This window comes from Belonocnema kinseyi, chromosome 1, assembly GCF_010883055.1.
Source record: "Belonocnema kinseyi isolate 2016_QV_RU_SX_M_011 chromosome 1, B_treatae_v1, whole genome shotgun sequence".
Lineage (NCBI taxonomy): Eukaryota > Metazoa > Arthropoda > Insecta > Hymenoptera > Cynipidae > Belonocnema > Belonocnema kinseyi.
Window position 1 is genome coordinate 71,040,304 of NC_046657.1, and position 13,113 is coordinate 71,053,416.

The 13,113-nt window shown below is 22.1% G+C and overlaps 1 protein-coding gene across 3 annotated transcripts in view; it reads left to right on the forward strand.

The window, feature by feature from the left end:
- LOC117170793 (probable serine hydrolase) overlaps positions 1–13,113 on the forward strand; it is a 39,046-nt gene that overhangs the window by 24,608 nt on the left and 1,325 nt on the right. For 2 of the 3 annotated variants that reach the window (XM_033357847.1, XM_033357840.1), the window contains 2 exons: positions 5,642–5,877; positions 8,956–9,303. In XM_033357847.1, the coding sequence (XP_033213738.1) occupies positions 5,642–5,877; positions 8,956–9,303 (584 nt within the window). The remainder of the gene's footprint in view (positions 1–5,641; positions 5,878–8,955; positions 9,304–13,113) is intronic. The other variant, XM_033357834.1, reaches the window with a different exon arrangement.

Below are 13,113 nucleotides of genomic sequence, written 5' to 3' on the forward strand. Positions count from 1 at the left end.
CCCCCTAGCGTATGTTTTGTAATTTCCTTTTAATATTCTCGGCCATTGAAATGATATAAATAGTCCTTTTTTTATAATAAGGAAACATATGTTGAAATTTATCAAAAATAATTTTCCCAACAAATAAATTAATGGTGTGATTTTGAACGTTTATAGCTGAAGAATTTTTTATTGCAATTGGATAAAATTATTATATTTGTATCATTTTCTATTACAGACATTAAATATTGAAGAGTCTCTTATTGCAAATCATAAAAATTCAACAATTTTCTATTGTCTATATTCAAAATTGTAAGATTTTTAATTGTTAATCTTCAAAATTAGGGAATTTCAATTTTGAAAATTTACAATTAAAAGTCGTGAATAAAAATGCTGTAATTTGGATGATTTACATTCGAAATTTCTTCTTTTGATCTTCAAAATCATCCAAATTTAAGAAATTTTATTTATGAATCTTCAAAATTTAAGAGGTTTTAAATTTGACAACTTACAATTAAAAACTATGCAAACATTAATTTTTCAAATTTCAGAATTTTAATTATATATATTAATTGAATAATTTTTAATTTCCTATTTTTAAATGTTAAGAATTTTCAATTGAAAATCTTCAAAATTAAATTTTTTTAATTTACATAAAACAATCATGCATCTTTTATCTTTTAAAATCAAAACTTCTGCAATTCTGACGATTTACATTTGAAATTGTTTCAATTTGGTAGATCCTCTTTAAAATTGAAGAATTTTCAATTTCAAATCTTTAAATTGAACTATTAAAAAAAATTCAAAATTACGTTTTTTTAAATTAAGTACATTAGATTTTTAGAATTGATAAAATCTGATATCTTAATAAAACTAATCTGTATACAGATAAGAAAGCTAATCGAAATTAAAATTAAACTCAAATTTAAAAAATTTTAAATTAAAATGAAATGAAAATTAAATAAAAATGTACGAAAGCTGATGTAGCTATTTCAATATTTATTTTAAATTATGATTTATTAACTAAACTTTACAGTACTTTAAATTTAAACCTATGTTTTAATTTGATAAGAGGGCCATTTGAGGAACGTTTGGGGTCTTAATAAACTCGATTTAAAATTTAATGAAACTAAATTATTCATTTTTTTTATTAAAGGATTTTATTATATCACTTAATTTCAATTTTTTAACAACAAATTTGAAGATTGAAATTTTTTACTAAAGGTTTTGGATATCTTCATTTCTTGATGAATTTGTCAGCAAATCTAGAAATGTATCAAATATTTAATAATTTTTGAACCTCAAAAATTGTAAAACAAGTTTTTTTTATTTTTATGGATTTTATCCAGAAAAAAATCTGGAAGATTTCCAGAGAATTGTTTTAATTTTTCAGGAGCTTAGAAACCGATTAGAAGATAATGTCAATCCCGGAAGATAAACAAAAATCAAAATGTAAATTTTTGAAAATTTCGAAATAAAATTTTTAAGCCTTTTATATGTATAGATTTTAAAAGGTTTTAAGGAAATAAAAAAAGCTCTTAAGAATGCTGCGAAAATTTTATCTGATTTTTTATTTAAAAAAATCAACTTTAAAAGAATATTTAATAAGATTTAAAAACACTTCAAAAGATTTCCGAACTTTTTGAAACAGAATGTGCAAGATTTTAAGACAATTTGTTCATTTTACAGGATTAGAAAAAATTGGTAAAAAATTCAAATAATTTTAAGATGTTTAGAAGACTTAAGATTTTTGAAAATATTAAAATTGGTTAAAATGTAAATTCTGGGAGATTTTGGAAAAAGATTTTGAGGTTTTTAAGAAGTTTAAAAGGCATCAAGAAAATAAAAAATTTTACTTTAGATTTTCGGCAAAATTTGTAATGACTTTTTATATTGGCAAATTAATTTTTAAAGAAAATTTAAAAAGTAATTAAAATATTTATAAATATTTACAAAAATTTCGAAAAAAAAATCTGGAAGACTAAAGGGCATTTTAAGGAATAATTTGAGGGAGTTTAAACGATACTACGGAAACGGATACTTAAGAAAATTTAAAAAAAAATTATATTGTATTATATCATATTATATTAAAAATGATAAAAAAAATTTATAATATTATATTTATATAAATTAAAAAATAAATAAACATAAAAAAGACATAATTAATTGAATTTTTTTGGATTAAAAATGATTTTTCTTTTAAAAATATAATTTGGGTGAAATTTTTTTCTTCCTTTACAGAAAAATCGTTTTTGGTCAAAAATAAACTATTTTGTTGAGATTTTTTTTTTTTTTTAAACGAATTTGATTTGATTTTGAATATTTGTTGGGTAAAAATTGTTTTGTTTTTTATAGAAAAACCGCGTTCTTGGCTTAAAATTTCAAATTTTGATATAAATTTTAACTGTTTGTTTAAAAATGAACTTTTTTCTTAAAAATTTATATTCTTGTGTTGAAAATTCAACTGATTTGTAGATAATTCGTCTTTTGGGCTTAAAAATACAACTATTTAGTTTAAAGTGAGCTTTTTTGTTGAAAATTAATATTTTTGGGACTCAAACATTTTTTTTTTTCTAGAAAGTTTCTGTTTCTGGTTGGAAATTTTTATATTTTGATAGAATGATTTTGTTTAAAAACATTTTGGTTGAAAATATTTTCCAATTTTCTCAAGGGTCTTGGGAAAATTATATAAAGTTGATAAGAAATAAATTTAAATACTTTGTTAAAAATATTACAGAAAAATATCCGACCCACCCAACAAAAAAAGTTGTTACGTAATTTGTGGATGGCCCCTCATATAATTTTTTTAAACTCTTCTTTTTCGTAAATCGTGGGAGAAGCAACTCTGATAATCCGGTTTAATCTGAGAAATCTAGTATAATTCGGATTAATCCACTTCGAAATAGGTGTAAGTCAAAGTAATCCACTTGTAATCCCCTTGTAATCCAGCTTAATTCACGTGTAAGGCTGGTAATTTGAATTAATTTAGGTTATCCAAGTAATTCAATTGTAATCCAGACAATAGTTTTCAACTATTTTGTTGAAAATTTTTTTTCTTTTTTTGTTGAGAATTAATTTTTAAATTAATATATTTGTTTAATTTTTAATTAATTTAGTTTAAAATGCATGTATCTTCATAAAATGTTGTATTTTTTGGTAAAAAAAATAGGTCAAAATTCACCTATTTTGGTAGAAAATAGTTGAATTTTTCTGGTTGAAAAGTTGAACTATATTATAAAAAAAAATTTCTAAATTAATTTTTTAACTGAAAATTTAACTATTTCATTTTCAGTAAAAATGAAACTTTCTTAGTTGAAAATTTATTTATTATGTATAAATTTCATTTTTTTTAAATAAAAATTAACGTTTTTGGTTAAAGATTCTTATTTGAAAACTCATATTTGTGATTAAATATTTGTTTAATAATTCATTTCTGGTTCAAAATTTCACTATTTTGTTGAAAAATCGTTATTTTTTGGTTAAATTTATTTAAACCGAAAGTTTGATTATTTGAGTAAAAAAAATCATGAATAAACCTGTATCTTTTTCAGTTGAAAATTCAGTTAAATCGTTGAAAATTCGTCTTTTTCTGAAGAAAATTAAGTTTTGTTTAAAAATGCATATTTTTGTTTAAAAGTTTCAACATTTGTTTGAAAATTCTTCATTTAGTTGAAAATTCTTTATTTAGTTGAAAATTCTGATTTTTGTTTAATAAGTTCATTATTTCATTGAAAAATTATCTTTTTTAGTTGAAAATTCAATTACTTCGTTGAAAATGCATGTTTGTTGTTGAAAATTCGACTTTTTTCGGTAGAAAATTAATCTTCTTAGTTCAAAATTCCTGTTTGTGGTTGAATATTTAAATATTTGTTTTAAAATTCATCTCTGGTTAAAAATTTAACTATTTTCTAGAAAAATCGTTATTTTTCGGTGGAGTTTTTTTTAACTGATAATTTATTTATTCATGTTAAAGAATTATAATTTTTAATGGCAGTTTATCTTTTTGTTTAAAAATTTAAGTAAACCTTTGAAAATGTATCTCTTTTAGTTGAAAATTCAATCACTACGTTGAAACTTCGTCTTTTTCGGTATAAAATTAATCTTTTTCTTTAAAACTTCATATTTTTGTTTGAACATTTAAGTATTTGTTTGCAAATCTCTTAATTTAGTTGCAGATTCATATTTTTTGCAAACAATTTAACTATTTCGTTGAAAAAATAATCTTTTTTTAGTTGAAAATTCAATTATTTTTTTTTAATTCATTTATTTTGTTAAAAATTTGACTTTTTCCGTAGAAAATCAATCTTCTTAGTCAAAAATTCATGTTAGTTTGAAAACTCTTCATTTTAGTTGAAAATTCATCTTTTAGGTTAAAAATTGAACTATTTTGTTGAAAAATCGTTATTTTTTGGTAGAGCTTTTTTTAAATTGATAATTTATTTATTCAAGCTAAAGAATCATAATTTTAAATGGAAATTGATCTTTTTGGGTAAAAATTTAACTGTACCAGCTGAAAATGTATCTCTTTTAGTTGAAAATTCAATTACTATGTTGAAAATTCGTCTTTTTCGGCAGAAAATTAAACTTTTCTCTTTAAAAATTCTTAATTTAGTTGCAGATTTATCTTTTTTACAAAAAAATTATTTATTTCATTCAAAAATAATCTTTTTTAGATGAAAATGCAATTACATCGTTGGATTTTCAGGTATTTTGTTGAAAATCAGACTTTTTCGGTAGAAAATCAATCTTGTTTGTCAAAAATTCATGTTTTTGGTTGAAAATGTAACTATTTCATTGAAAACTCTTAATTTTAGTTGAAAATTCATCTTTTAGGTTAAAAATTGAACTATTTAGTTTAAAAATCGTTATTTTTCGGCTGAGTTTTTTTTAAACTGACAATTTATTTATTCAAGATAAAGAATCATAATTTTAAATGAAAATTTATCTTTTTGGTTAAAAATTTAATTATACCGTTGAAAATGTACCTCTTTTAGTTGAAAATTCAATTACTACGTTGAAACTTCGTCTTTTTCGGTAGAAAATTAATCTTTTTCTTTAAAACTTCATATTTTTGTTTGAACATTTAAGTATTTGTTTGATTTTTTTTATTTAGTAGGGAATTCGTCTCTTTTTGATAAAAATTTAACTTAATTTAATCTTAATTTTAGTTGAAAATTTAACTATTTTGTTGAAAAATCGTTATTTTTCGGCTGATAAATGATAATTTATTTATTCAAGTTAATGAATCATAATTTTAAATGAAAATTGATATTTTTGGTTAAAAATTTAATTATACCGTTGAATATGTATGTCATTTAGGAAAATTCAATCATTACGTTGAAAAATCGTCTTTTTCGGTAGAAAATTAATCTTTTTGTTTGAAATTTCAGATTTTTTGGAAAATTTTAATATTTGTTTGAAAATTTATGTATTTTGTTGAAAATCCGCCTGATTCGATAGAAAAGTAATCTTCATCGTTGAAAATTGAACCATTTGGTTAAAAGTTCAATGTAATCCACCTCCACTGGGCCGTATTTTCAAGAGTTGTTTCCCCCTCGGCATAAAAATTCATTTATTTTTAATATTATGGACTGGACAACAATGATTGGGTTTTTGAAAAAAAAAAAAAAAATTGAAAATAATAAATTTTGATTATCTGCAGGAAAGTGGTGGGGGTCAAAAGAGATTCAACCGATAGTGGCATTGCATGGTCGTCAAGATAATGCAGGCAGCTTCGATAAATTGATACCACAATTGCCTAAAAGTGTGTCTGTATTGTGCTTGGATTTACCTGGTCATGGATTGTCCTCCCATTATACAAAAGGCCAATTTTATTATGTTCACTGGGATGGTATCATCTTGCTTCGTAGAATCGTTCAATTCTATAAATGGAATAAGGTTAGCAATTAAAAAAAAAAAAAAAAAAATGGACTTTTCTGTCAATAAGTGTCAATCACTGTGTGGATTTAAATCTACTATTCTAGTGATATACGTCCCATGTGTTGAAGCGAGTATCTGTACTTTGCATGTAATTAGCATTTTTATTATGCATGTCATCCTTGATAACAATCTAGGAATAAGTGGCTTTGCATGATATAATTGTTTATTATTATATAACTTTATTCAAGAAGAAGTTATTATCCATTTGTATTTGTATTTTTATTCTGGGTCATACTAAACATTTTTGGATTTCATTTCAATTTAGAAATTTAGTTAAAAATTTTATTTTTATAAAGTCTTTACGAAGATTTGTTTAAAAATATTTTTAAAAATCCGAGATATTTTTCTAGCAGATGCACTGACTGGGAATTACTGGAAGTTACTTTCTGATTACTATAAATTATTTGCGAGATAATAAATAAATTTTTTTTTTTACTTGAATTTTTTTGAATTTTTAGTAGAAAAATGTATTCCCGGTGCTAAAATTGTTTCCGAAATAACAAAATATTCTACATGGACAATTCATGATTGATAAAATCGCCGAAATGTAAAATCCCAAATTTGAAAATTTCTAAACATTTTCTAATATTTGACGAATTTTAACTTATATTTTTGATTTTAAATTTATGCTGTGTGAGTGAAAGTTTAAGATTTTGGTTGAAGATTTATGATTTTTCTTTTCTTTTTGGTAGAAAATTATTATTGATAGTTGACAATTTGATTACTTGGTTAAAAGTGGAAATAATCTGTTAAAAGTTAGTTTTTGTTTTGTTTTAGAAATTTATTTTTTTCAACTATTTGATTGAAAATTCATCTATCTTCAAAATTTAACTATTTCGTTGGAAAGTTGTATTATTTGGTAGAAAGTTGATTTAACTATTTGATAATTGAAAATTTAACTATTTGGTTAAAAATTTATTTTTTTGTTGAAGATTTATTATTTAACTTAAAAATGAATTCCTTTGCTAACAAATTTAACTATTTCGCTGAAAATTTCTTTCTTTTTGTTAAAAATGAATTTTTTAACACAAAATTTAACAATTCCATGTTTGGTTTTTATGCTTTTTTCTTGAAAATTAATTTTTTTAACTACAAATTTAATCTATTTTTCGTTTTTTTTAATTTATCTTTTTAATAAACATTTAATCTTTTTGGTTTAAAATTCATCTGTTTAAAGGAAAATTAATGTACTTTTTTGAAAATTTAATTAATTGGTTGAAAGTTAAAAGTCATTGTTAAAAAATCAGTTTTTGGTTGGAGATGCATAATTTTAAGAAAAATTCATTTCTCTAAGAGAAAAATGATCTATTTTGTTGAGAAATTATTTTTAGTTGAAAATTGAACTATTTTGTTGAAAATTTGTTTCTTTTTTTATTGAAAATTCCAAAATTTGTTAGAACCTTCGTCCTTTGGATTGAAAATTCAACAGGGTTGATGAATTTTGTGTTTTCTTTCTTGAAAAATGTAAATGATTTTTCTTGGTAGAAAATTAATATTTTCGGATTGAAATTACAACTGTTTTGTAGAAAAATCGTCTTTCTGATTAAATGTTTTCTCTTTAGGTTAAAAGTGGAACTAGTTTCTTAAAAATTAATTTTTCTTGTTGCAGATTCATATTTTTAGTTTTATTTTAAATAATATTAAATTGATAATGTATGAGAGTAATAAAATTTATGAAAAATAAAATATTTAAAGTAGAAAATTCCCGCAATTATAAAATTGCCGAAATATAAAAATCACGAATAATAAAATTCCCAGCAGAAAATTCCCGACAGAAAGTGGTCATAATTTAATTTATTGTATAAAGCCCCAATTTTAATTTGCTTAAATTCGAGAAGTTTCTATCTCAGATATTTTATAATTCGGCAATTTTCTGTCTTGAATTATATCACTCGGGAATTTTCAAAATCGGTAATATCATTAACTATCAGGAATTTCATTATTTGCGATTTTTCCAATTCAGCAATATTATAAAATTCACAAGAATTTTATTATGTGGGAATTTTATTTTTTGGGACTTTTCCAATTCGGCAATATTATAAACTCTTCGGGTATTTTATAATTCACAAAAATGTAGTGTTTGGAAATTTTCCAATTCTGGCATTTTACAGTGCAGGAAATATTTTATAACATTACGGAATTATAAAATATCCCAACTGGATTTATTCCCAACAAATTTAATTATTGAAAATACAATAATGAAATATATTTTAGAAAGTAATTATTTAAATTGTTTGAAATAAATATCACTGTTATTTTAATAAATAAATAATATTTATTTAGAAAAAATGTTATTTTCTTAAATTCTGGAATCTTATTGTTTGGGAATTTTCAAATTCGGTAAAGTTATAAACTGTTGGGAATGTTTAAATTATGGTATTTTACAATGTCGGGAATATTATTTTTCGAGAATTTTCACTCCTTTTTATTATACGAGAATTTCCCAATTCGAGATTTTTTTCGGAATTTAAAAAAAAACTGAATAAATATCTTTGTTGGTCAAAAATGTGACTATTTGATTGAATTTTTTTATTGAAAATTAAGTATTTTAACTAAAAATGTAACTATTCCATTTTTGGTTGAAAACGATAAATTTTTCGGATTTTTGCCTGGTAGTGAAATTGTTTAAAAATTTTACATCTTCAGAATAAAATTTGTCTAACTTATTTATTTTTGAAAACTACAATTTTAAATATTCTATTTCTAAATAGTTTAACTATTTTTTAAAAGTCTAATTTATAATTAAAAATCAATCTTCAAAATCTATTTAGTTCTAAAAATACTTGAGAAAAATGCAGCATCAGTGGTCTAATTTTAACAACCCGGATATTTATCAGCCTTGATAGAAACTGGAAAATCACTGAAGAATGTTGATCTTTAAATTGAGGTAACGCCTTGAAAATGAATTTTTCAACAATAAATTAACGAACTGAATAATTTTATTATTTCAAAGGGAATTTTAATTCAGAATTGAAATTCAAAATGTTTAGCCTGCCCGGAATTTTGAAACAATTTTTTAAAGAATGTTCTCTCTAGGTGAAACTTCTGGGACATTCCTTAGGCGGAGCGATATCTTTTCTTTACGCCGCCTCATACCCGGACGAAGTCGATTTCGTAATAAGTCTCGATATCGCCAGCCCAAGTGTGAGGGACGTAACGAAATCGGTTGAAATAACTGGAACCTTCATCGATAGGTTTTTGAAATATGAAAATTTGACCCTTGATAGTGTACCCTGCTACGAATACAAGGAAATGATTGACATCGTCGAGGACGCCTACAATGGGGACATAACCAGAGAAAGTGCGGAAATTTTAATGAAAAGGGGGATGCAAAAAGCCCCAGTCTTGAATCATTATTACTTCCGTCGAGATCCAAGATTAAAGGTCGTTCGAATTAATTATTTCTGATTAATTCCAAAGTCAGAGGGTTTCTACTCAAAATTTAAGAAATTTAAATTAGATTACAATCTAATTTAAAGTCCTATTTAATATCCAATAATCAAATTAATATATAGAATTCATGAAAATAAAACCAAGAATAAAATTTTTTTTAAATCTGGACCAGAATAAAAAAGAGGAAAGAAAAATGAGAAGTACACCAAACAAATCCACTTCCTACTATTTTTTTTTACTCACTAGACAACCCTGGAAAACCTGGAACTTTGATATAACATGAGAAAAAACCTGGAAATTTTAGGGAATTTTTTCGAAAACTTGCCTACATTTTTTTAAAATTGTAATATACAACTGAGTAGCAATCGTTTTCATTTATGCAAGTAGCTTTCTATTATTGGATGTAACTAATTTGTTTAAAATTTGACTTTTCTAGTGAAAGATTCATCGTTTTAATTAGAATTTCATCTTTTTGGTTGGAATATAAGTTTTTTAACTTAAAATTTAACTATTTTGTTCAAAACTAGTTATTTTTTGGTTGAAAATTAATTTTTTAAACTGAAAATTTGTTTATATTTTTAAATTGAAAAATCATCTTTTTGGTTTAAAATTGATTATTTTTGTTGAAATTTCGTCTTTTTAGTAAAAAATTAATCTTTTGGTTAAAAATTCATCTTTTCGGTTGAAAACTGTTTTTTTTTTCATTTAAAATTATTTTTTAACTCAATATTTAATTTTTCATTTTTTGGTATGTTAAATATTCTATCAGATTACTTGAAAATTCAGCTACTTGTTGATGAAACTTTACCTTTTTTAGTTGAAAATTAATTAATTTTGTTAAAAATTCACCCTTTTTGGTAGAAAATTAATATTTTTTGTTGGAAATTTATCTTTATCATTTGAAAATTAATTTTTTTAACGGAAAAAACATTTTTTGGTTGAAAATTTATCTTTTTTATTTAAAAATTCATTTATTATGTTGAAACTTCTTTCTTTTTTAGTACAAAATTAATTTTCTTGGTTAAAAGTTCATTTTTTGTTGTTTAATAATTATCATTATATTTAAAAATTAATTAATTTGGTTGAAAGTTAATTTTTGGTGGAAAATGTACCTTTCTTATTTGAAAATGTATTATTTTAACTATATTTGAATATTTATCTTTTTCCAGTTAAAAATTAAATTTTTAAGAAGATTCATCATTTCATCATTTAAGTTGAAAATTCATCTCTTTTTGTTAAAAAAAGTATCTATTTTTAAAAAATTTATTTTAAATTTGGTTGAAAATTAATTTTTTTTTAACTGAAAATTTAATTATTTTGTTCAAAACTTTTTTTGGTTCGAACTTAATTTTTTAAACGAAAATTGAGACAATTCTGTTGAATATTTAATTATTTTAGTTGAAAATTCAGCTATATGTTTAAAATTGAAACTCAGTTTTTTTTATGAAGATTCGTCATTATAATTTGAAAATTAATTTTTTTTGTGGAAAATTGAACTATTCTATTTTTGCTTGAAAATTTATCTTTTTCAGTTGTGAATTCGTTTTTTTTAAATATTAAATAAACGTTTTTAACTGAAAATTGGGATAATCATGTCGAATATTCAATCAGATTGCTTGACAATTCAACTAATTGTTGATCAAATTTTATCTTTTTTAGTTGAAAATTCATTCATTTTGTTAAAAATTCAACCTTTTTGGTAGAAAATTAATTTTTTTCGTTGGAAATTTATCTTTATTAGTTGAAAATTAATTTTTTTGTTTAAAAAATCACTATTTGGTTTAAAATTTAACTATTCAGTTTAGAATTCAACTATTTGGTTCAAAATTCATCTTTTGGGTAGAAAACTAGTTTTTTTTTAATTTACAATTTAAAATCGTTTCCTGGTTAAGAGTTAATTCTTTAAACTGAGAATTCAACTAATCCCATTGAATTTTTAATTAAGTTAAAAATCCCTTGTTAAAAATTCATTATTTTGGTTGAAGTTTTTATATTTATAATTGGAAATTCATATTTTTGTTCAATATTAATTTTGTAATTTAACTATTTTGTTGAAAGTTCGTTTCTTAAATTGAAAATTAATTTTTGGTGGAAAAATTATCTTTTTATTTGGAAATGTATTATTTTAACTAAAAATGTAAATATTTTGATGAAAAGTTATTTTTGGTTGAAAATTAATTTTGTTGTTGTTAAAAATTAATTTTTTATGAAGATTCATCTTTTAATTTAAAAATTAATCCGTTTTTGTTAAAAGAAAATATCTATTTTTTCAAAATTCATTTTCAATTTGGTTAAAAATTAAATCTTTTTAACTGAACATTTAATTATTTTGTTCAAAACGTTTTTTGATTCAAACTTAATTTTTTAACCGAAAATTGAGACAAAATTCTGTTGAATATTTAATTATTTTAGTTGAACATTCAACTACATGTTTAAAAGTTATACTTTTGTTAAAAATGTTTTTTTTTCTGAAGATTCGTCATTATAATTTGAAAATTAATTTTTTTGGTTGAAAATGTAATTATTTTGTTGAAAATTTATCTTTTTTATTTGAAAATTAATTTTTTTCACTGTAATTTTTTATAATACAGTTGAATATTCAATCAATTTAGCTGAAAATTTACCAACTCGTATAAAAGTTAAACTGTTTTGGTGAAAATTTGTTTATTCGTAAGTTTAAAATTAATTTTATAACTGAAAATTGAACTATTCTATTTTTTGTTAAAAGTTTATCATTTTTATTGGAAAATGAATTTTTTGGCTGAAAATTTAATTAATAGAGTTGAATATTCAATCAATTTAGTTGAAAATTCAAGAACTTGTTTTAAAGTTAAACTATTTATTTGGAAACTCGTTTATTTTGTAGTATAGCATTAATTTTTTAAACTGAAAATTTAACTGTTCAAGTTTTGGGTTCCAAATCCAATTATTTGTTTTAAAATTTAAATATTTGTTTAAAAGTTAAATTCTGCTGTCAAAAATAAATTTTTGGGTTGAAGATTCATCATTTCAATTGAAAATTTATTTCCTTGGTTGTAAATGTAACGATTTTGTTTTCAAATAAATAAAATAAAATAGAAATAAATGAAAAGAACAATAATGTAAATTATTTTAAAGAAAAACATATGAAAAAGAAAAAAATGGACAGGGATTAAATCCCAATTATTTTCCACTTTTTCTAAATAATACAGTTTTTCTAATATTTTGTCCGAAACTACAAATTTTAAAATACTAAACAATATTAATACCATTTTTTTAAAAGTATTTAAGTAAAGTTTAATATTTAAATGTTAAGGATTGAAACTAGAAAGTAATGAAAAGAAAAAAAAAGTTCATAAAATTAATAGAGAAAAGTGAAAAAGAAAAAGCACAATATTATTTCTCTTTGCATAATTTTTTCGTGTGGTCCATTCACATATCTAAATTCTGTTTAATTTTTTCTATTAATTTCTTAACAGTTTTTCCTTTTAATTATCTGTCCATATTTTTCCTTTCTTTACTTTTTTCTTTATTTCTTTACATTTTTTTCTTTTCATTTTTGGTCTTCTAATTTTTTATTTAATTTCTTCCTTTTCCTCTTTTCTTCTGTTGTTTTTCAAATTTTTCTTCTTAAGAATAAAAATTAGTCAAACAAAAATGAAGAGAACTGAGATTGATAGAAAAAATGTACAAAAATTACAGGAGAAAAGTTTCTTTCTATATTTTTTTCATTCTAATCTATTATTGTTATTTCCACTAGTGTTCTATTTTTTAAACATTGTTTCTATGAATTTCACTTCTTTAATTGTTTGCTTCTATTTT